The 20,632-nt window shown below is 41.4% G+C and overlaps 2 protein-coding genes and 1 long non-coding RNA gene across 4 annotated transcripts in view; 2 read left to right on the top strand and 1 right to left on the bottom strand.

Annotated features, from left to right (window-relative positions):
* LOC149121541 (uncharacterized) overlaps positions 1-20,632 on the bottom strand; it is a 57,597-nt gene that overhangs the window by 28,022 nt on the left and 8,943 nt on the right. The window lies entirely within an intron of this gene.
* Positions 5,042-5,964, top strand: LOC127486436 (olfactory receptor 7E178-like). Its single transcript, XM_070059225.2, is given in 2 exon segments — positions 5,042-5,195; positions 5,198-5,964. Coding segments are annotated over 2 exon segments (888 nt in total). The 5' UTR covers positions 5,042-5,074.
* On the top strand, positions 17,339-18,319 carry LOC100345584 (olfactory receptor 7E24-like). Its single transcript, XM_070059300.2, has one exon. It carries the CDS (start codon positions 17,339-17,341, stop codon positions 18,317-18,319), a length of 981 nt encoding a protein of 326 aa, XP_069915401.2.

Below are 20,632 nucleotides of genomic sequence, written 5' to 3'. Positions count from 1 at the left end.
TTTGTGTTTAGAAACTAAGAAAATGGTAAAGGCATCAGATTCTTGGCACAGAAAACCCAATTATCCTACTTTTATAATTTATATAATATTTGGACAGATGAAACAATCACACATTGAGGTGTGAAAATGTAAACCAGAAACTGAATTCAATGTAAAGATCCTACAACTTGGAAGTCGGCAGCAAGGAGCACCAATGGGTGAGCTCTCTGTGAACAGGTTCTGGGTACACTTGCTTTTCTCCTTTTCCTCTTCCAATGATATCAGAAAGTCCTCAGAGATGAGGGTGACATGGACCTATGGGCTAATTAGGAGCTCTGTGCCTTGTGCACACCCCCACCCCGAGTCCTACAAGTGCAAATAATGAGCCAGTGACTTCAGAACTTGACTTGCCAGACAAACGCAGTGGCTCTCTACTCATGTCTGGTCCTCTTGAACATCTGTGTGTCAGGAGGCCCAACCTGTCTGTATTCCTCCCACCCCTGAGTACAGAACCTGAGGCTTTTCCGCATACCAGGCAAGAAGCAAGCAGTGGACCCAGCTCTTTCTGCCATGCTTCAGTGAGTGCTGAGGGACACAGTGGAAGGAGGTGGGAATATCAGCCTTGATCTCCACATCTTTGGGACAAACAGAACAATTGGAGTAGATGGATGGGAAGGAACCAGTGGGCAAAGTTCCAGCTTAGATAATTGTGAAGTTCACATTCTTGGTTCTCAAGGGTCTCAAATTATTGAGCATTTTTCTTTCCTTCCACACTGATTCTTCTCACTAGAATCTTCTTCTTGATAGGAGCAAATGAGTCTCTGAATTTCCGAGCACTCACACGTAATCATGAAGGTGAGGAGGAGGAGGATGCAGTAACCATAAAGTCTCCAACCTTACTGAGGGCTTCCTATGGGCCAGGCTCTGAATTCTATGTCCTATTCAACCTGCTTCTTCTCATCTATGTACTCCCCCACATTATGTTGCAGATGCTACTTTTGTTTTACAGAAGAGGAGAGGAGCACAATGTTTTTTGCAACTTGTACCAGGCTGTGATGTAGAAATGGGTGAAACCACAACCGAGTCAGGTTGTCTGACTGCAGACACGAGCATGCCCAGTCTCCCCCTGACAACCCATCCATTCATCTCTCTTTCCTGTCACTCCAGGCTGACAGCCCTGCTCACCGTGCTTTGTCTTTGGGGTTTCTTGGTAAATCACAGCAGGCAGCAGTGGGACAAGGTGACTGAGCTCACAGAGAGAGCAGACATGGGATCAGAGTCTCTCTCTCTCCACCCCACCCCACACTTCAGTCATCCACTTTCTCCCCAACTCTTGTAATCACCTCATTTGATCTCAAAGAGAGACAAGATTGGGGTCTTGGGTTCCATTTCTACTGCCAAAACTGGGAACGATTTTAAAGGAACTTGTATAACCTGTGGTTTGGATCTCTGGTGCTCTAACACTCCCTGATGGTTGGGAGAAAATGGGGGTCTTTGATAAATTGGATCCAGAGACTTTCAATGTCATTTTGACTCCTGCCTGCTCCACTGATGATTTCTTTGATGTAGGGCAGGTTGTCAGTACCCTGAGAATCTGCGTTGTCATCTGAGATGATGCCTCATTGATAGCACTTCACTGGGTAATTTTTGAACTGATAATAGATACATCCCAATCATCCAAAATCATTTTGGAGCATAGACATACCCTCACAAATGTATTTTCTGTGTATTTGCTGAAGAACTGTCTTTCATTTCAGATTCCTCAGACACTAATCTGTTGCTTGGCACAGAGGAGGCATAAAAAAAGAAGTTAAATAATGAATAGACCTTACTTGGCTCACAATAGCTGGCCATACTCAGTAACATGGGTCCAATAATCTCCTCAGTAGCATCTGCAGCATTACTATTGTTTATAGTTATTCAAAAATCAAGGCAGAGGTTGTTTTATATAGAATAAAAAAAAACCTAGAGAAGGGGCAAACATTTTGTGTGGGTGAGACTCATTTTTGAGTTGGATATCCTTGTAGCTTCCTGTGCCTTGGACAATGGTATACACTGACAAACTTGCTATCTCCATAATGAGAGAATTGTGTATTTTGTATTTTAAAAAATATTTATTTATTTCAGAGGTGGAGTTACCGACAGAGAGGGAGTGACAGAAAAAGGTCTACCATCTGCTGGTGCACTGTCACAATGGCTAGAGCTGGGCCAATCCAAAAATCCAGGAGCCTCCCATATGGACACAGGGACCCAAGTGCTTGGTCACCTTCTACTGCCTTTCCAGGCCAGAACAGAGAGCTGAATCAGAAGAGGATCAGCTGGGACTTGAACCAGTGCCCAAATGGGATGTTGGCACCACAGGCAGAGGCTTAGTCTACTCTGTCACAGTGCCAGCCCCAAATTCTGTGTTTTAAAATGTCACAGTGACCAAATATTTTGGTTCTAAACTTCCTTAGATGCTACGCCTGTCATAGATGTGTGTGTTCTTCTTCCTGTATCCAGTAGACAATACAAGTACACAGGGGTGCAGAGATCCACACGCATTGTGCCTGTAGTGGGTGAATGATCTGGGATGGAAACATTGATTTCCTCACCCCTTCTCAGAGCACTGTCTCCTTCACTGGAGTCAAATGGAAATATTATTCTGTCTACAAGACGAAACATCTCAGTGAGTAATCATGGGGGGATTATGACTAGATATAACCCAGGGATATATATTCAATGGTATATCTTAATAAGAGGATGTAAGTTGATTACAATTGTTTTATTGGGGCAGCAGATGTAAATGATTAATAGTAAAATTGCCTGTGCACTGAATATTGCAACTCAAACAACTCTATTCCATGCACATATCTTATAGCTATTCTCATTTGTGTGATATGGAGACAAGAATTTTTGAAAGATTGTCAGAATAAATAGACAAATGAAATGATGTTCCTCTCTCAGGTAAGGACAGGAAACAAAGTATATGAAGGAGACATGAGCACTTCACAGAGAGACTTAAACCCAAGCATCAATGTATACTTGTACATTTCATGGGCAAGAGGTATAGAATTCTACTCAGATGAGCTTCAAGCACTTTGCAGGTAAGTTTTAGAGAAAACTATTTAGGGATGCAGAAATTACTGCTGACTCAGAGGGGCAGGCATTGTGATAAAGTAGGTTAAGCTGCTTCATCCATATTACATTGCCCGGTTCCAGACTTGGCTTACTCTTCTTCCAATTCAGCCTCTTGCTAATATGCCTGGGAGGCAGCAGATGATGGTCCAAGTACTTTGGTTCCTGCTACTTGTGTGGGAGACATGGATGGGGTTCCTTATTCCTGGCTTTGGCCTGGCACAGCCCAAGCTGTTGTAGGGATTTGGGGAATGAATCAGAGGATAGAAGATCAGTCTCTCTATCATTTTTACTCCAGATCTCTCTGCCTTTCAAATAAAATAACAGAAATTTAATAACATATTTTAAAAATTTTTCTTACAACAGCTCTACAAGGGAGATAATTATTATTGCTATTTTACAGAGGTGGTAACTATTGAGTGTCTTTACATTGTTTTCTGGAATTCTGTTTCACATTTTTTCACCATTCAATGACAGTATAACCTAGCAAAATAATAAACTAACATTGCCTTTAGGCAGCTGAAGTTAGAAAAATTCATGTACCAGGAAGTGGTGACATAAAAATCCTTGAATTATGCATAGGAAGTCTGGGACTCAGAGCTGTCTTTGGAGCTTTCCTGATATCACTCAGCTCAAATGGTTTATGATCAGAAAAACAACCAAGCAGTATTGCCAGGCCATTAAGTGACACATAAGAAAAAATTTAAAAATGTTCGAAGTAAAAAGCTCTCATATATCAGGCATTTATTAAGATTCTCAGGGGACCATACAAAGAAACCTGTAGAAAATTTTAAAAAATTCAAATAGTTCTTAATAGTTCACTGTTTCTAATCATTGACAGGTCCAGAATACACTATTGTTCCAATGGTGGTCATTGATTTCACATGACTATGTGTATTAGACAATGACTTTTATGAAAATTTGAAGTCCACCAAAGCTAAGGACTGGAGTTATATATTAAATGGCACTAAGAGGCAAAAAGGAGTGAGTATAAATAGCATAGTGGTTAAGGTGCCACCTCCCACACAGTACTTAGGGTTGATGACTGGCCCTGTTTCCTGACTCTTGCTTCCTGTGAATACAGATCCTGGCAGGCAGTGGTCAGATGGTTGAGTCTCTACCCAGGGGAGACCTGGATTGAGATAGGATTAAGAACTCACAATTTCTACCTTGTTCCAGCCACAGCCATCACAGGCATCTGTGGAGTGAAGCAGTGGATGAGAGCATTCTAAGCAAATGAGCTAAACATTAGAGTGAGCACATACATCCACGAAGGAGGGAAGTCAGAAAAGCCAGGAATGGGTAGATCCCTGGAAGACAACAGACACACAACAGTATTTCCTGGTTGTGAACAATCAATGTTAGTTTGGGGTTCAGACAATACATTTGTAGCTTTATGGATGACTTATAAAAATTGTGACTGAAAGGAATTTGTTCCATTGTCTTAAAATAAAAAAGGCATATTTAACTGTTTTTAAATTTCCTTTAATTAGACTGTTTGTCATAAATACTAGATTGCATTAGACTCTGAACATAGACTTGTTAGTTCTAATGTTCTTGGCTTTCCAAAAATTGTGAGACTCTTTAAAGCTTTTACATAGAGAGAGGTAGCACAGAAACCAATCATAATATCTCTCAGAAGATTGAGTTTGTCACCATTGAGAAAGATGACAGAATTTGGTTACTGAGTGTGAATATGAAAGTGGAGTTCCAGAAGCTACAGGGAAAATTTGTATCATGCAAAAAATGCATGAATTTCACAACTGTATTACAAGAAAACCCTTTTCTTTGAATTCAACTTATTCTGTGAACACTAGTGTTACCCTCATGCTATACCCATACAAACTTGACTTGAAGACATAGAGAGTGCTGGGTGCCTGTTTATCTGTTTCCTTTTACCAATCCTACTTTCCTTTCCAAAAGGAGTCCAGGTTGTTTTGAAACACAAAATCTCACACAAGTCTCAGAATTTCATCTCATGGGCTTTTCAGAAGATCCAGCCTTGCAGCTTCTCCTCTTTGTGCTGTTCCTGTCCATGTACTTGATCACGCTGCTCGGGAACCTGCTCATCGCCCTGGCCATCAGCTCAGACTCCCGCCTCCAACCCCCATGTATTTCTTCCTCTGCAACCTGTCCTTGGCTGATGTGGGTTTCACTTCCACCACGATTTCCAAGATGATTGTGGACATCCACACTCACAGCACAGTCATCTCCTATGTGGGCTGCCTGACACAGATGTCTCTCTTTATTATCTTTGGGTGCATGGATGATTTGCTTCTGACCGTGATGGCCTATGACCGGTTTGTCGCCATTTGTCATCCATTGTATTACCAGGTCATCATGAACCCCTGCCGCTGTGGCTTCTTGGTTTCAGTGTCGGTTGTGGCCAGCCTTTTGGAATCTCTGCTGCAGAATTTGATGGTATTAAGAGCTACCTGCTTCAAAGATGTTGACATTTCTAATTTCTTCTGTGAACCTTCCCAGCTTCTCACTCTTGCTTTCTCTGACACTTTCACTCATGACACAGCCATATATTTTGTTGGCATCATATATGGTTTTCTCCCTATCTCAGGGATTCTCTACTCTTACTACAAAATCATTTCCTCCGTTCTGAGAGTCCCATCAGCTGGTGGGAAGTACAAAGCCTTCTCCACCTGTGGCTCTCATGTGACTGTTGTATGTTTATTTTATGGAACATCCCTTGGGGTGTATCTCACTTCAGCAGCCTCACTTTCTTCCAGGAAGTGTGCAGTGGCCTCAGTGATGTACACTGTGGTCATCCCCCTGCTCAACGCCTTTATCTACAGCCTGAGGAACAGGGACATCAAGAGGGCTATTTGGAGACTTCTCAGTCAGCAAGCTATTTAGAGCACAGATTGGAAGGCAGCAAAACTCAGCATCCAGACCCTAAAATCTCACCTGGCTCATCACATCACACATGAGGCTCTCATGGCTTTCATGCATCTTCTTTTGTAACTGAGATTTCCTGTTTTGCTCTTTCTTTATGGAAACATTATATCTTTACCCTTGCATACCTGACTCATATTGTACCTATGGAGCCTTCTCTAGTTCATTATGGATGATCAAGTTATCCTGGAAAAAGAAAATATACTTTGCCTTTTTGTTATTTAAAATTGATATCTGGGCCATCCCTGTGGCTCAATAGGCTAATCCTCCACCTTGCGGCGCCGGCACACTGGGTTGTAGTCCCAGTCGGGGTGCTGGATTCTGTCCCGGTTGCCCCTCTTCCAGGCCAGCTCTCTGCTGTGGCCTGGGAGTGCAGTGGAGGATGGCCCAGGTGCTTGGGTCCTGCACCCCATGAATGACCAGGAGAAGCACCTGGCTCCTGCCTTCGGACAGTGCGGTGCACCGGCTGCAGCATGCCAACTGCAGTGGCCATTGGAGGGTGAACCAAAGGCAAAAAGGAAGACCTTTATAAAAAAATAAAAAAAAGAATTGATATCTGTTCCATAATTTTAATGTACTTTCCACTCACATTTCCATTCTTATCCTTGTAACTTATTTGACCTCGTTATCCGTGATGCAGCATATCACTGCTCCTTTTTATGAAACCCTCTAAGGAACTTTAACAATTATGATGCCTGGATTTCACTACCAGAGGTTCTGATGTCTTGAAGTGATGTGTGGTCTGAGTATGGAAATTTCCAAGCACCCAGGATAAGCTGAAAAATTTGCTGACAGTTCATTAGTAACTTCATTTTATGTGATGAGTCATGTTTCCCTTGCTATTTCCATGATTTTCTCTTTGTTATTTTTACAGTTTAGTTATAAATTGTGTTGAATGTGTTATAATTGGGGTTCATGGAGCTTAAATGTGTATGTCCACTTCTTTCTTCAAATTTGGGAAGTTTCCAATTGCAGTCATTATCTCTTCAAACTGGTGCACTTGCACTCTCTCTCTCCTTTCTGTGGATCTCCCACAATACATATACTTGTCTGCTTGTGTTATCCCATAAGATCCTTCCAATAAATAAAAGCCCAGGACCAAATGGCTTCACTGCTGAATTCTATCAGATATTTAATGAGGAATTAATCCCAAATCTATTCAAGATATTCAAAGCAGTTGAAAGGGAGGGAATCTTCCCAAACATCTTCTATGAGGCCAACATCACCTTAATTCTTAAACCAGAAAAAGATACAACAAAAAATTATAGATCAATACCCTTGAGGAATGTAGATGCAAAAGTCCTCAACAAAATACTAAATGAATCCAACAACACAGCAGAAAGAACATTCACCCAGATCAAGTGGGATTTATCCCTGGTATGCAGGGTGGTTCAATATTCAAAAAGGAATAAATGTGATATATGTCACATTAACAAACTGAAGAACAAAAGCCATACGATGATCTTAATAGATGCAGAGATAGCATTTGATAAAATACAACACCCTTTCATGATGGAAACCTTAAGCAACTTGTGTATGGAAGGAACACTCCTCAACAGAATCAAGGAAATATATGACAAATACACAGCCAGCATCTTATTGAATGGGGAAAAGTTGGAAGCATTCCAACTATGATCTGGAAATAGATAAGGATGCCCATTCTTACCACTGCTATTCAATAAAGTTTCAACCAGAACCATTAGCCAAGAAAAAGAAATCACAGGGATGCCAATTGGGAAGAAGGAAGTCAAACTATCCCTGCATGCAGATGACATGTTTCTGTATATAGGGGAAGCAAAGACTCACTAAGAGACTATTGGAACTCATAAAAGAGTTTGTAAAGTGGCAGGATACTAAATTAACACACAAAAATGAATAGCCTTTCTATATGAAGACAATGTCATGGCTGAGACAGAACTTCTAAGGTCATTCCATTTACAATAGATAGGAGAAAAATTAAATCCCTTGGAATAAATTTAAACAAGGAGGTCAAAGACTTTTATGATAGAAATTACAAAACCTTCAAAGAAATGGAAGAGGAGATAAAAAAAATGTAAAAACTTCCATTTTCATGAATTGGAAGAATCAATATCATCAAAATGTCCATACTACCAAAAGCAACTTACAGATTCAATGAACTACCAATCAAAATACCAAGGACATTCTTTTCAGAACTAGAAAAAATGATGCTAACATTCATATGGAAACAAAAGAAACCCTGAATAGCTAAAGCAATTTTATAAGACAAACACAAATTGAAAGCATCATAATACCAGATTTCAAGACACACTACAGGGTAGTTATTATCAAAACTACCTGGTACTAGAAAAAAAATAGATGTGTATACCAATGGAACAGAATAGACACTGAAGACATCATCCATGCATCTACAAGCAATATTTTTGATGAAGGAACTAAAATCAATCTCTTGAGCAAGGACAGTCTCTTGAACAATGGTCCTGGGGAAACTGGATTTTCACACTCAGAATTATGAAACTAGACCCTTACACAAAAACTAGACACTTACTCAAAAATAGATCCACTCAAAATAGATCAAACACAAAAATCTATGACCTGATACCATGAAATTACTAGAGATCACTGGCGAAACTCTGTGTGACATTGGCATAGGCAAAGACTTCTTGGAAAAGACACAAGAAACACAGGGAATCACAGCAAAAATAGGCTAATTCTCCTCTGCCAAAGAAGCACTCATTGACATGAAGAGGCAATTGACAGAATGGGAGACATTCTTTGCAAACTATGCAACAGATAAAAGATTAATATCCAGAATTTTGAAGAACTCAAGAAACTCAATCACAACAAAATAAACAATCCAGCTAAGAAATGGGCAGAGGACTTAGACTGGCATTTTTCTTTTTTTTTCAAGATATTTTATTTATTCATTTGACAGGTAGAGTTACAAACAGTGAGAGGGAGAGACACAGAGAAAGGTCTTCCATCCATTGGTTCAGTACCCAAATGGCCACAATGGCCAGAGCTGTCCGATCCAAAGCCAGAAGTCAGGAGCTTCTTCCAAGTCTCCCATGTGGGTGCAGGGGCCCAAGGACTAGGGCCATCTTCTACTGCTTTCCCAGGCCATAGCAGGGAGCTGGCTTGGAAGAGGAGCAGCTGAGACTATAACCAGAACCCATTTGGGATGCTGGTGCCGCAAGCAGAGGGTTAACCTACTGTGCCATGGCGCTGGGCCCTACACTGTCATTTTTCTTTTTTTTTTTAACTTTTATTTAATGAATATAAATTTCCAAAGTACGATTTATGGATTACAATGGCTCCCCCCCCATACCGTCCCTCCCACCCACAACCCTCCGCTTTCCCACTCCCTCTCCCCTTCCATTCACATCAAGATTCATTTTCGATTATCTTAATATACAGAAGATCAGCTTAGTATACATTAAGTAAGGATTTCAACAGTTTGCTCCCACACAGAAACATAAAGTGAAAAATAATAGATGATTTTTGTCAAATGATGATGAAATCAGATCAGACCTATTGTCATGTTTAATCCCAGTGAGAGTCAAGTTGGGAGTTGATAATTTCTTTTTTTTTTTTTTTTTACAGAGGATCAGTTTAGTATGCATTAAGTAAAGATTTCAACAGTTTGCACCCCCATAGAAACACAAAGTGAAATATATTGTTTGAGTACTCGTTATAGCATTAAATCTCAATGCACAGCACATTAAGGACAGAGATCCTACATGAGGAGTAAGTGCACAGTGACTCCTGTTGTTGACTTTACCAATTGACACTCCTGTCTATGGCATCAGTAATCTCCCTATGCACCAGTCATGAGTTTCCAAGGCTATGGAAGCCCCTTGAGTTCTCCGACTCTTATCTTGTTTAGACAAGGTCATAGTCAAAGTGGAGGTTCTCTCCTCCCTTCAGAGAAAGGTACCTCCTTCTTTGAAGACCTGTTCTTTCCACTGGGATCTCACTCACAGAGATCTTTTGCCAGAGTGTCTTGGCTTTCCATGCCTAAAATACTCTCATGGGCTTTTCAGCCAGATCCGAGTGCCTTTAGGGCTGATTCTGAGGCCAGAGTGCTATTTAGGACATCTGCCATTCTATGAGTCTGCTGAGTATCTCACTTCCCATGTTGAATCACTCTCCCCTTTATTTATTCTATCGGTTAGTGTTAGCAGGTACTAGACTTGTTTATGTGCTCCCTTTGACTCTTAGTCCTTTCATTATGATCAATTGTGAACTGAAATTGATCACTTGGAATAGTGAGATGGCATTGGTACATGCCACCTTGATGGGATTGAATTGGAATCCCCTGGTATGTTTCTAACTCTACCATTTGGGGCAAGTCAGCTTGAGCATGTCCCAAATTGTACATCTCTTCCCTCTCTTATTCCCACTCTTATGTTTAACAGGGATCACATTTCAGTTAATTTTCAACACTTAAGAATAACTGTGTATTAATTACAGAATTAAACCAGGCATATTAAGTAGAACAGACAAAAAAAAAAAACTACTAAGAGGGATAATGTATTAAGTTGTTCATTAACAGTCAGGGCTATGCTGATCAAGTCACCGTTTCCCATAGTGTCATTTTTCAAAAGAGGAAATTCAAATGGCCAATAGACACTTGAAAAAATGCTCAGGATCACTAGCCATCAGGGAAATACAAATCACAACCACAATGAGGTTCTATCTCCTACCCCAGTTAGAACGGCTTTCATACAAAAATCAACAAACAACAAATGCTGGTGAGGATATGGACAAAAGGCATCCTTGTCCACTGTTGGTGGGAATATATACTGGTATAGCCACTGTGGAAGACAGTATAGAGATATCTCAGAAATCTCAATATAGACCTACCATATGATCTAGCCATTCCACTCTTGGGAATTTAAACAAACCAAAAGAAATCAGCATATGAAAGAATTATCTGTACCCTCATGGGTACAGATATTAATAGGAATAAATACACGAGGCAGACAAAACCTGCCTTTCTGAATGCTCTCCTACAGGACAATTTGGCTGAGAGCATGATGGCTTGCTAGGTTGTCTGATATGCTGGAGAGAGAGATTAGTCAGTCTGTGGTGCTCATAGACCACCACCAAAAGCACTGTACATCTCAGAGTGCTCAAGAGCACACAGGAGGACAGATCAGCCTGTGTCTTCAGCCTTATAGAATGCTGGTCCCAAGGGCAGGCATTTGGCCGAGCAGTTGGGATTCCCCTTGGGATGCCCACATCCCATACTGAAGAACCTGAGTTTGACTCTTGGCTCCTCTGTCAGTTCCCTCTTCCCATTAAAGTGCTTGTAGAGAGGCAGCAGATCTTGGCTCAAGCAATTGCATTCCTGCCTCCTGTGTGGGAGTCTTGGGTTGAGTTCTTAGCTGCTGGCTTTTGCCTGGGCAAGTTCTGTGGGTATTTGGGGAGTGACCTGGTGAATAGAAGAACTCTCTCTTTGTTGGCCTTTGTCCTTCTACATTTAAATACAAGTGAAGAGTTAATTTTTAAAAAGTCTGATACTAATGCAGTAAAAATTGTGCTTGTGTCAATTACTCCAAGAGTCATCCACATTAGGAGGCCCAGGGCTGTCTGTCTTCCCAACAGTCCTAAGGAGAGAGCCTCAGCTCTTATTGCTTACTGGGAATGATGGGGCAATGGGACCTCATTCCCCAGTCATGCCCCACAGCAAGAGAGCTCAGCCCAGTGTGCTCTATGGGATACAGATGACCTATGCGGCACTGTTGGAAGCATTTTTTCCTCCTATACCAGACCAGTAGGATGGTTGGAATAACTAGACTGACCATCCCCAAAATGAAAAGTGTCTACCTGAATTTTATAGTCTTGGTTCATTGGAGGCAATTCAAGAAATCTAACTCAGAAATCTGCTTTGCCTTCACACTACTGCTATCTACTATATGATAATACACAAACTAGAGATGCTTTTGTACATATGTAGAATCTTTCACAAGTTCATGAAAATACATATTATCAACTTATCAGTTAATTACAGTTTTCTACAAACTTTTAAAGTGTGCTTTTTAACCTACTGCTTCTGAAGTATTGGAGTATAAGGACAAAGAAATATGTAACTATCAATAGTTTTGTAATCTATGAGTATAATTCAATAAGAATCTTAATCTGGAGATGAAGACTAATTCAAATTAGTAAAAAGCACATGAGTTCCCAAGACATAAAATACAAACCCAAGCAAAGTCTTAGGAAATGAAATAGGAAGCTCTATTTAGAGACTAATGCTAACCAAGAAAGTGAAAAGAGTATCTGATTATTGGTATACAACATACAATTCTCCTGAGGTTTCATGATGAATAAAATGGATTGGGAGACATAAAAAAAATCACATACTCAGCTATGAAACTGAAAACAGAAGTCTGAGTTTTATGTCAAGATTTTGCAACTTGGATGTCAGCACCAAAGGGCACAGGTGACCTTCCTTGTGGACAGGTTCCAGGTACACTTATTTTCTCCTATTCCTCTTCCATGAATATTGGCAACTCCTTGGGGACTAGGGTAACATGGACTGGCTGGCTAATTGGGAGCTCTGTGCATTGAGCATCCAAGGTCCTAATAATGAGCTGGCACATTCATACCTTGGCCTTCCTGGTGGAAACATAGTGGCTGCACTCCCATTGTGAGCATCTGCACCAGGAGGCCCCTGCCTGAGTCTGTCTCCAGTCCTGAGTGCAGAGCCCGAGGCTCCCTCCATTGCACTCCAGGAAGGTGAGGAACAGTGGAGCCATCACCCATGATCATGCTTCAGTTGAGACTCAGCGCAGCCCAGTAAGTGCTGAGGGATAGCAGGGAAGGAGGTTGGACTCTTAGGAACATTGTTTTCTCCTCATCAGAAGAAAAGTGAGAGTTGGCGTAGACTTGTGGGAGGGAACCAATAAGCAAAGCTTCATCCCAGAGGACTGTGAAGTCTATGTTCTTGTTTCTCATAGGAGTCCCAGATATCTCATTCCGAGTTTGGCTTTCCTCCTGTATTAAGTCTTACTCCTTTGGAATCCTCTTCATGACAGCAGCAAATGCATCTCTAAACTGTCCTCTGAACACACAGAAACATGATCATAAAGGTGATGATGATGCCATTGTGAGCATTTACTAAGGGCTTCCTAAGTGCCAGGTTCTGAGCTGTTGCAAGTAGGCTGTTTCACTACATCTGCACAATCTCCCAAGTTTTGTTGCACAGAGGAGCTCAGGAAATTTTTGTGACTTGTATCTGGTTATCAGGTACAATGAACTGAGGCCACATCTTTTAAAAAAAGAATTATTTTATTTGAAAGTTAGAGAGAGGGAAAGGCAGAGAGTGAGAAAGGTCTTCCATCCACTGGTTCACTCCTGAGATGGCCATAACAGCTGGGGCTGTGTCAGGATGAAGCCAGGAACTCCATCCAGGTTTCTCTTGTGGGTGCAGGAGCCCAAGGACTTGGATCATCTTATGTTGCTTTCCCAGGTGCGTTACCAGGGAAATGGATTGGAAGTAAAGCAGCCAGGACTTGAACTGTTGCCCATATCGAATGCCAGGACTGCAGGCTGTAGCTTTAGACAATACACCACAGCACCGGACCCTGAAACCACATCTGAATCAGACACAGGACACATGGCCACTCTGGTAACCCCAGCAGCAGTTTCACTTTCTGTTCACTGTGCTCTTTCCATGGGCTTCTCTGATGATTGTGGGCAGTCATGGGTGAAGTGTAGTGGAGCTCAAAGGCTAAGATCATAGGAGCCCAAGCCCATGATAACTCAGAGGAAATGCCTCTCCTGACCCCACACCTGGCTTTCCCTTCTGCCTCCTTCCTACCACTCTTGTAATCACTCCTGTCTTCTCAATCAGAGACATAAAATGGGGTATTGGTTTCCATTTCTGACTGCAGAACTGGAAAGAGATTACCAATGGTCCTCAGAGTTTCCTGTAGTTTAGACCACTGGAGTTCTGCTTAAGTCTTTCTGAGCAGGGGGAGATAATGAAGAAGCTGAACACATCAGATTTTAGATGCTGATAATGTAGTGTTGAATCCTATCTGCTCCACGCCAAGTTGTTGGCATCTCTGAGAGTCAGCATTGTCATTTGAGTTGGGACCTCATCCACAGAGCTGACAAAGCTCTTGTCCTCCAATGAGGACTTCGTACTTTTCATTCCATATTTCCATGAACATTCTGAATTACTGCTTTTGAAATCCGCACATAGATTTTTTTCCTAATACATTATTTTCCATACATTATCAATTTTTACAGATGCTTTTTTTTGTAAAATATACACATTTTTTGTCTAAAAAGACTTTGAAACTTCATTACGGCCATGAACATGTATTTTTGAGAAGAATGATGCACTTCCTTTCATTTCTGATTCCCCTGACTCTGTGCCTGGCTTGGCAGAGTGGAGGCATCAGCAATGAAGATCTCTGTTACACATTCAGTAGACCCTTTCATGGCTCACAATAACTGGCCGTCATCAGTGTGGCTTTAACATACTCGGTGCTTTCTTGAAGATCCCTTTCAGGAAAGTCCCACAGAACTAGAGACCATGGAATAGCATGTGTTTGCATCTCTGTGAAGGACACATGGATCCTGTAATGGCACTTAATGGAATCTACAGCAAAATCTTTGTTTCTGAGTATTCAAAAATCAAGGCAGAGCTGTGTTTCACATCTAGCATAAATTCACAGAGAGAAGGGGGCAGGCAATCCTTGTTTCCGAGCTGAGGCATGTTCTAGAGTACCCTTTGCCAGCATCATTTATCAACAATTTGCTGTTTCTCTGATTACAGAGTCTGTATTTTGAAAAATCACGATGACCACATGCTTAAGCTCTCATTCCCCTAGATGATAATCTGTCACAGATATGGGTGTTATTCTTCCTATGTCCAGGGGACAATACAATCACAGGGAGGTGGAGAGATTTACACACGTGTTGGCATGTATTGTAGGTGAATGATGCTGATTTCCTGACTCCTTCCATACATCAAGCAGAAATATTATTATGCCAAGTAGAAATAACATTCCCACACAACTTGAAATTTCTTATTAGGAAAGGATTACTACTAGATATTACACAGAGAAACATTTGATGATACATCAAATATATAGTTGATGTATATATATAGATGGTATATCAAATATATAGTTAGTATATATTTGGTATATCAAAGATATATTTGATTGTTTTTATTGGGATAGCAAACAGGTGTTGGGCAAAACTACATGTGCATCCAATTTGCTATTCAACCAGAAATCCTCACTTGTGTGATATGAAGAGAGGGACAAAGATTTCAAAAGCTTGTCGTAACAATGCACGTACAAATTAGATGATGTCCCCCTCCCAGGTAAAGATGTGAAGCAGATGAAATGCTTGAAGTGAATGTACATCCCAGAGGGGCTGAAAACCCAGCTTCAGTGCACCCTAGTCTGTTTCAGGGGCAGTAGGTGTGTATACTAGACACATTCACGTACCTTTCAGGTGAGTTTTAAAGAAATCTACTTAGAGATGCACAAACTAATGCTCACATGAAGGAGCATGCATTGTGGCGCAGTTGGTTGTGTCTCAGCTTGGGAAATTCACATCCCATAGAGGAGTACCTGGGTCGAGTCCCAGTTACTCTGCTTCTGACGAAGCTTTCTACTAACATGCATGACAGACAGCAGGTGATGGCTCAGTTACTCAGGTTTCTGATATCACATAGGAGATCTGGATGGAATTCTGGGCTCCAGCCTCAGCCTGAGCTCTTGTGGGCATTTGAGGAGTGAACCAGTAGATGGAAGATACCTCTGTTTCAAATATGGAAAAAAAAGAATAAAGAAAGATAAAAAGAATTAAGAATTTCCTTGCAACAGTCTTATAGGGCAAACATCCATTTCATGGATGAAGAATCTGCAAAAGTATGCTTGCATTATTTCCTGGAATTCTGTTTTGCATTTTTTTCTCAGTTCAATCATAGCTTCTCCTGCTACCATAATGAACTACAGTTGTCTTAGGGCAGACAGAGAATTGCAACCCATGGATAAGGAAAGGTTAATACTACAATATTTTCTTTAGGCATAGGAAGATTGGAACTCCAGTTAACTTTGGACCCTCTTTGATAGCAAACACTTCAACTGCAAATAAGAGGGTTTATGATCATAAAATTGTAAAGCAGCATTACTAGGTTGCTATGAAAAAAGGAAAATTTTGAAAATATTTAAATAAGGTACACCTCTCAAACACAAGATAATTTACTGAGATCTTGAGGCAAACACAAAAATTACCTGTTTAAGCTTTTGAAAATTCAGACATTTCTTATAAAAATCCTTATTTCTGATCCCTGACAGGTGTAGAAAACACTAAAGTTACATTTGTGGTCATTGCTTTTGTATGATTATGTGCACTTAATTAAACCACATTTATCAAAATTTGACCCCCACCAATGACCAGGATAGAAGTTATGGATCACACAGCAGACAGACAGGAGTGGGCACACAACATGGTTAAGATCCTCCCTCCTACTTAGGAGTGTCTGAGTTTGATTTCAGGCTATCATTCATGACTCGGCTTCCTTCCAGACTGTGGGAGGCAGTGGTGATGACTCAAGTACTTGGGTGACTGCTACCCATGTAGGAGACCCGGATCAAGTTTCAGCTCCCAGTGTTGCGAGTGGGGGGGGAAGTTATTGGGAGGAAGCCACTGTATTCCAAAATCTGTGCTTTGGAAATTTATATTTATTAGATAAAGTTAAAAAAATTCCAACTCCCAGCTTCTGAAGTAGTCCATACAAGACACTGTAGGCATTTGGGAGTGAATCAATGGGCTGGCTGGCTGGCTGGCTGGCTCTCTCTCTTTCCCTTCTTCCCTCCCTCCTTCCCTGTCTGTCTCCCTATCAAACAAAAAGGAGATACAGAAGGGAAACCAGAAAACCTGAGAATGATGAAACCTCTGAAAAATAAAGAACACACAACAGTATTTTCCTATCATGAACAATCAACATTAAGTTAGTGTTGACATAACACAGTCCTAGCATTTAGAGTGCACTTAAGTCAATGGAATTTGTACCATTGCTAAAATAAGGTATATTTAACTGCTTCTTAATTACCCTTATTTAGAATATTATCTTTGAAGGCAAAAGGGCATTTTGCATTTGTTATTAAACGTCTAGGTTGCATTTGACTGTGTTCATGGACTTGGTAGGTCTAGTGTTCTGGATTTCCTAACATTTTTCGATTGCTCCAATGACAGTTCTTTTAATTTTATTTATTCTATGGACCTTAGAATTGCCCTTATGTTATACCCTTGACTAGCTGAATTAAAACTATAGACAAAAAAAAAAAAAAAAAAAAAACTAAGCAAGCACTGTGTGCCCATGTATCCTTTTTCCATCCAAATCTCTTTTTCCAGAAGGAGCACAGGCTCTGTTGAAACACAAAATCTGACGTGTGTCCCAGAATTCCATCTCGTGGGCTTCTCAGAGGATCCAGCCCTGCAGTACCTCCTGTCAGTGCTGTTCCTGTCCATGTACCTGGTCACGGTGCTCAGGAACCTGCTCATCATCCTGCTCATCATCTCTGACACCCACCTGCACACCCCTATGTACTTCTTCCTCTGCAACCTGTCCTTGGCTGACATGGGTTTTATCTCCACCACGGTTCCCAAGATGATTGTGGACATCCACACTCACAGCACAGTCATCTCCTATGTGGGCTGCCTGACACAGATGTCTCTCTTTCTCATCTGTGGATGCATGGATGATTTGATTCTGACTGTGATGGCCTATGACCGGTTTGTCACCATTTGTCATCCATTGCATTACCAGGTCATCATGAACCCCTGCCTCTGTGCTTTCTTGGTTACAGTGTCTTTTTTTGGCAGCCTTTTGGAATCCCTGCTGCACAACTTGATATTATTACCAGTTACCTGCTACAAGGCAGCTGAAATTTCTAATTTCTTTTGTGACCCTTCTCAGCTTCTCAATCTTACATGTGATAACACCTTCAACCATGACATAGTCATGTATCTTATTGGTATTGTATTTGGGTTTTTCCCTATCTCAGGGATCCTCTTCTCTTACTATAAAATCGTGTCCTCCATTCTGAGAGTCCCATCCCCAGACGGGAAGTACAAAGCCTTCTCCACCTGTGGCTCGCACCTGTTGGTCGTTTGCTTATTTTACGGTTCAGGTTTAGGCATATATCTCAGTGCATCCTTCTCCACCTCTTCCAGAGAGAGTGCTGTGGCCTCACTGATGTACACCTTGGTCACCCCTATGTTGAACCCCTTCATCTACTGCCTGAGGAACAGGGACATCAAGAGAGCTCTGCAGAGAACTCTCAACAGAATTAGCTAATCTCACTGCCCTTGCCATCCTTGTGCTCCTAGAACTGAAATGGACAGCACCAAGAAGTCCAGAATCAGTCCTCAGATCACAGCATGTGAAGGCATCTATCATCACCTCCATGTCTTTTGGGCTTCTTTTTCCACAACCGTTCCTCTCAACATATGGGAAGCTAACGCTGTAGGCTGGGGCTTTAACTTGCTGTGTCACTGTGCAGGTCCCAGGTTGGAGCTCTTAAAAATCACTACTCTACTTTCCACCTTTCTTTAATAAAAGGTCACTCATGGTCACTAACCTTAACTACATTGGAAGTGTGGTGCATTTCACTCATCTCTTCTCTCCCCACTCAGGCCTCAGTGTTGGAGAGAGCCCCTTTAGTTACCATCTGTTCACACGTTTTTCCTTCTTTGCCTTTGTCCTACAGTAACTATTGGACCCATTGTCCATATGACTGGTTTAATTCTGTAATTAATACACAGTTATTCTTAAGTGTTGAAAATTAACTGAAATGTGATCCCTGTTAAACATAAGAGTGGGAATAAGAGAGGGAAGAGATGTACAATTTGGGACATGCTCAGGCTGACTTGCCCCAAATGGTAGAGTTAGAAACATACCAGGGGACTCCAATTCAATCCCATCAAGGTGGCATGTGCCAATGCCATGTCACTAGTCCAAGTGATCAATTTTCAGTTCACAATTGATCATAATGAAAGGACTTAGAGTCAAAGGGAGCACATAAACAAGTCTAGTACCTCCTAATACGAACCGATAGAATAAATAAAGGGGAGAGTGATCCAACATGGGAAGCGAGATACTCAGCAGACTCATAGAATGGCAGATGTCCTAAACAGCACTCTGGCCTCAGAATCAGCCCTAAAGGCATTCGGATCTGGCTGAAAAGGCCATGAGAGTATTTCAGGCATGGAAAGCCAAGACACTCTGGCAAAAGATCTCTGTGAGTGAGATCCCAGTGGAAAGAACAGGTAATCAAAGAAGGAGGTACCTTTCTCTGAAGGGAGGAGAGAACCTCCACTTTGACTATGACCTTGTCTAAACAAGATAAGAATCGGATAACTCAAGGGGCTTCCATAGCCTTGAAAACTCATGACTGGAGCATAGGGAGATTACTGATGCCATAAACAGGAGTGTCAATTTGTTAAGTTAACAACAGGAGTCACTGTGCACTTACTCCTCATGTAGGATCTCTGTCCTTAATGTGCTGTGTATTGAGATTTAATGCTATAACGAGTACTCAAACAATATATTTCACTTTGTGTTTCTTTTTTTTTTTCCACTTTGTGTTCCTATGGGGGTGCAAACTGTTGAAATCTTTACTTAATGTATACTAAACTGATCTTCTGTTAAAAAAAAAGAAGAAATTAGCAATTCCCAACTTGACTCTCACTGGGATTAAACATGACAATAGGTCTGATCTGATTTCATCATCATTTAAAAAATCATCTTATTTTTCACTTTATGTTTCTTTGTGGGAGCAAACTGTTGAAATCTTTACTTAATGTATGCTAAACTGATCTTCTGTAGACAAAGAGAATCGAAAATGAATCTTGATGTGAATGGAAGGGGAGAGGGAGTGGGAAAGGGGAGGGTTGCGGGTGGGAGGGATGTTGTGGGAGGGAAGAAAAAAAATGCATGAGGGGGCGGCAATGTTGCGTGGTAGGTTAATTCTCTGTCAGCAGTACTGACATCCCATTGGGTGCTGGTTCGAGTCCTGGCTGCTCCACTTCTGATGCAGCTTCCTGCTAATGGCCTGGGAAATCAGCGGTGGATGGCCTAAATGCTCAGGCTCATGCACCCATGTTGGAGACCCAGAAGAAGTGCCTAGCTCCTGGCTTTGGATAACCCATCTCCACCTATTGCAGGCATTTGGGGAGTGAATCAGTGGATGGAAGATCTGTCGCTGCTTCTCTTTCTGTAACTCTGCCTTTTGAATAAAATAAATAAATATTAATTTTTTTTCATGTGCTCAAGAAATCAAGCCCATTTTCAATATCAGTCTTCTCATAAACACAAAAGAGGCAGAATTTAGGGTGTTCCCATTTCTATTAAGAACACTCATCTTTTGAGGTGGGTGTTAGTGGCATTTGGCATGCCTGTATCTGTCTGCTGGTTCACTGCCCAAAAGGCCGCAATGGCTGGGCTGCATCAGTCCAGAGCCAGGAGCCTGGAAGTCCATCCTGGTCTCCCATGTGTGTGCATGGCATTCAGGCCATCTTCCACTGCTTTCCCAGGTGCACTGGCAAGGAGCTGGATCAGAAACAGAGCAGCCTGGACTTTATTGGTGCTGAAATGAGATACCAGGTGGCA

This window comes from Oryctolagus cuniculus, chromosome 16, assembly GCF_051225735.1.
Source record: "Oryctolagus cuniculus isolate XC-2025 breed Fujian yellow rabbit chromosome 16, ASM5122573v1, whole genome shotgun sequence".
Lineage (NCBI taxonomy): Eukaryota > Metazoa > Chordata > Mammalia > Lagomorpha > Leporidae > Oryctolagus > Oryctolagus cuniculus.
The sequence above is the reverse complement of the archived record's forward strand: the minus strand, read 5'-3'. Positions and strand labels throughout refer to the sequence as shown.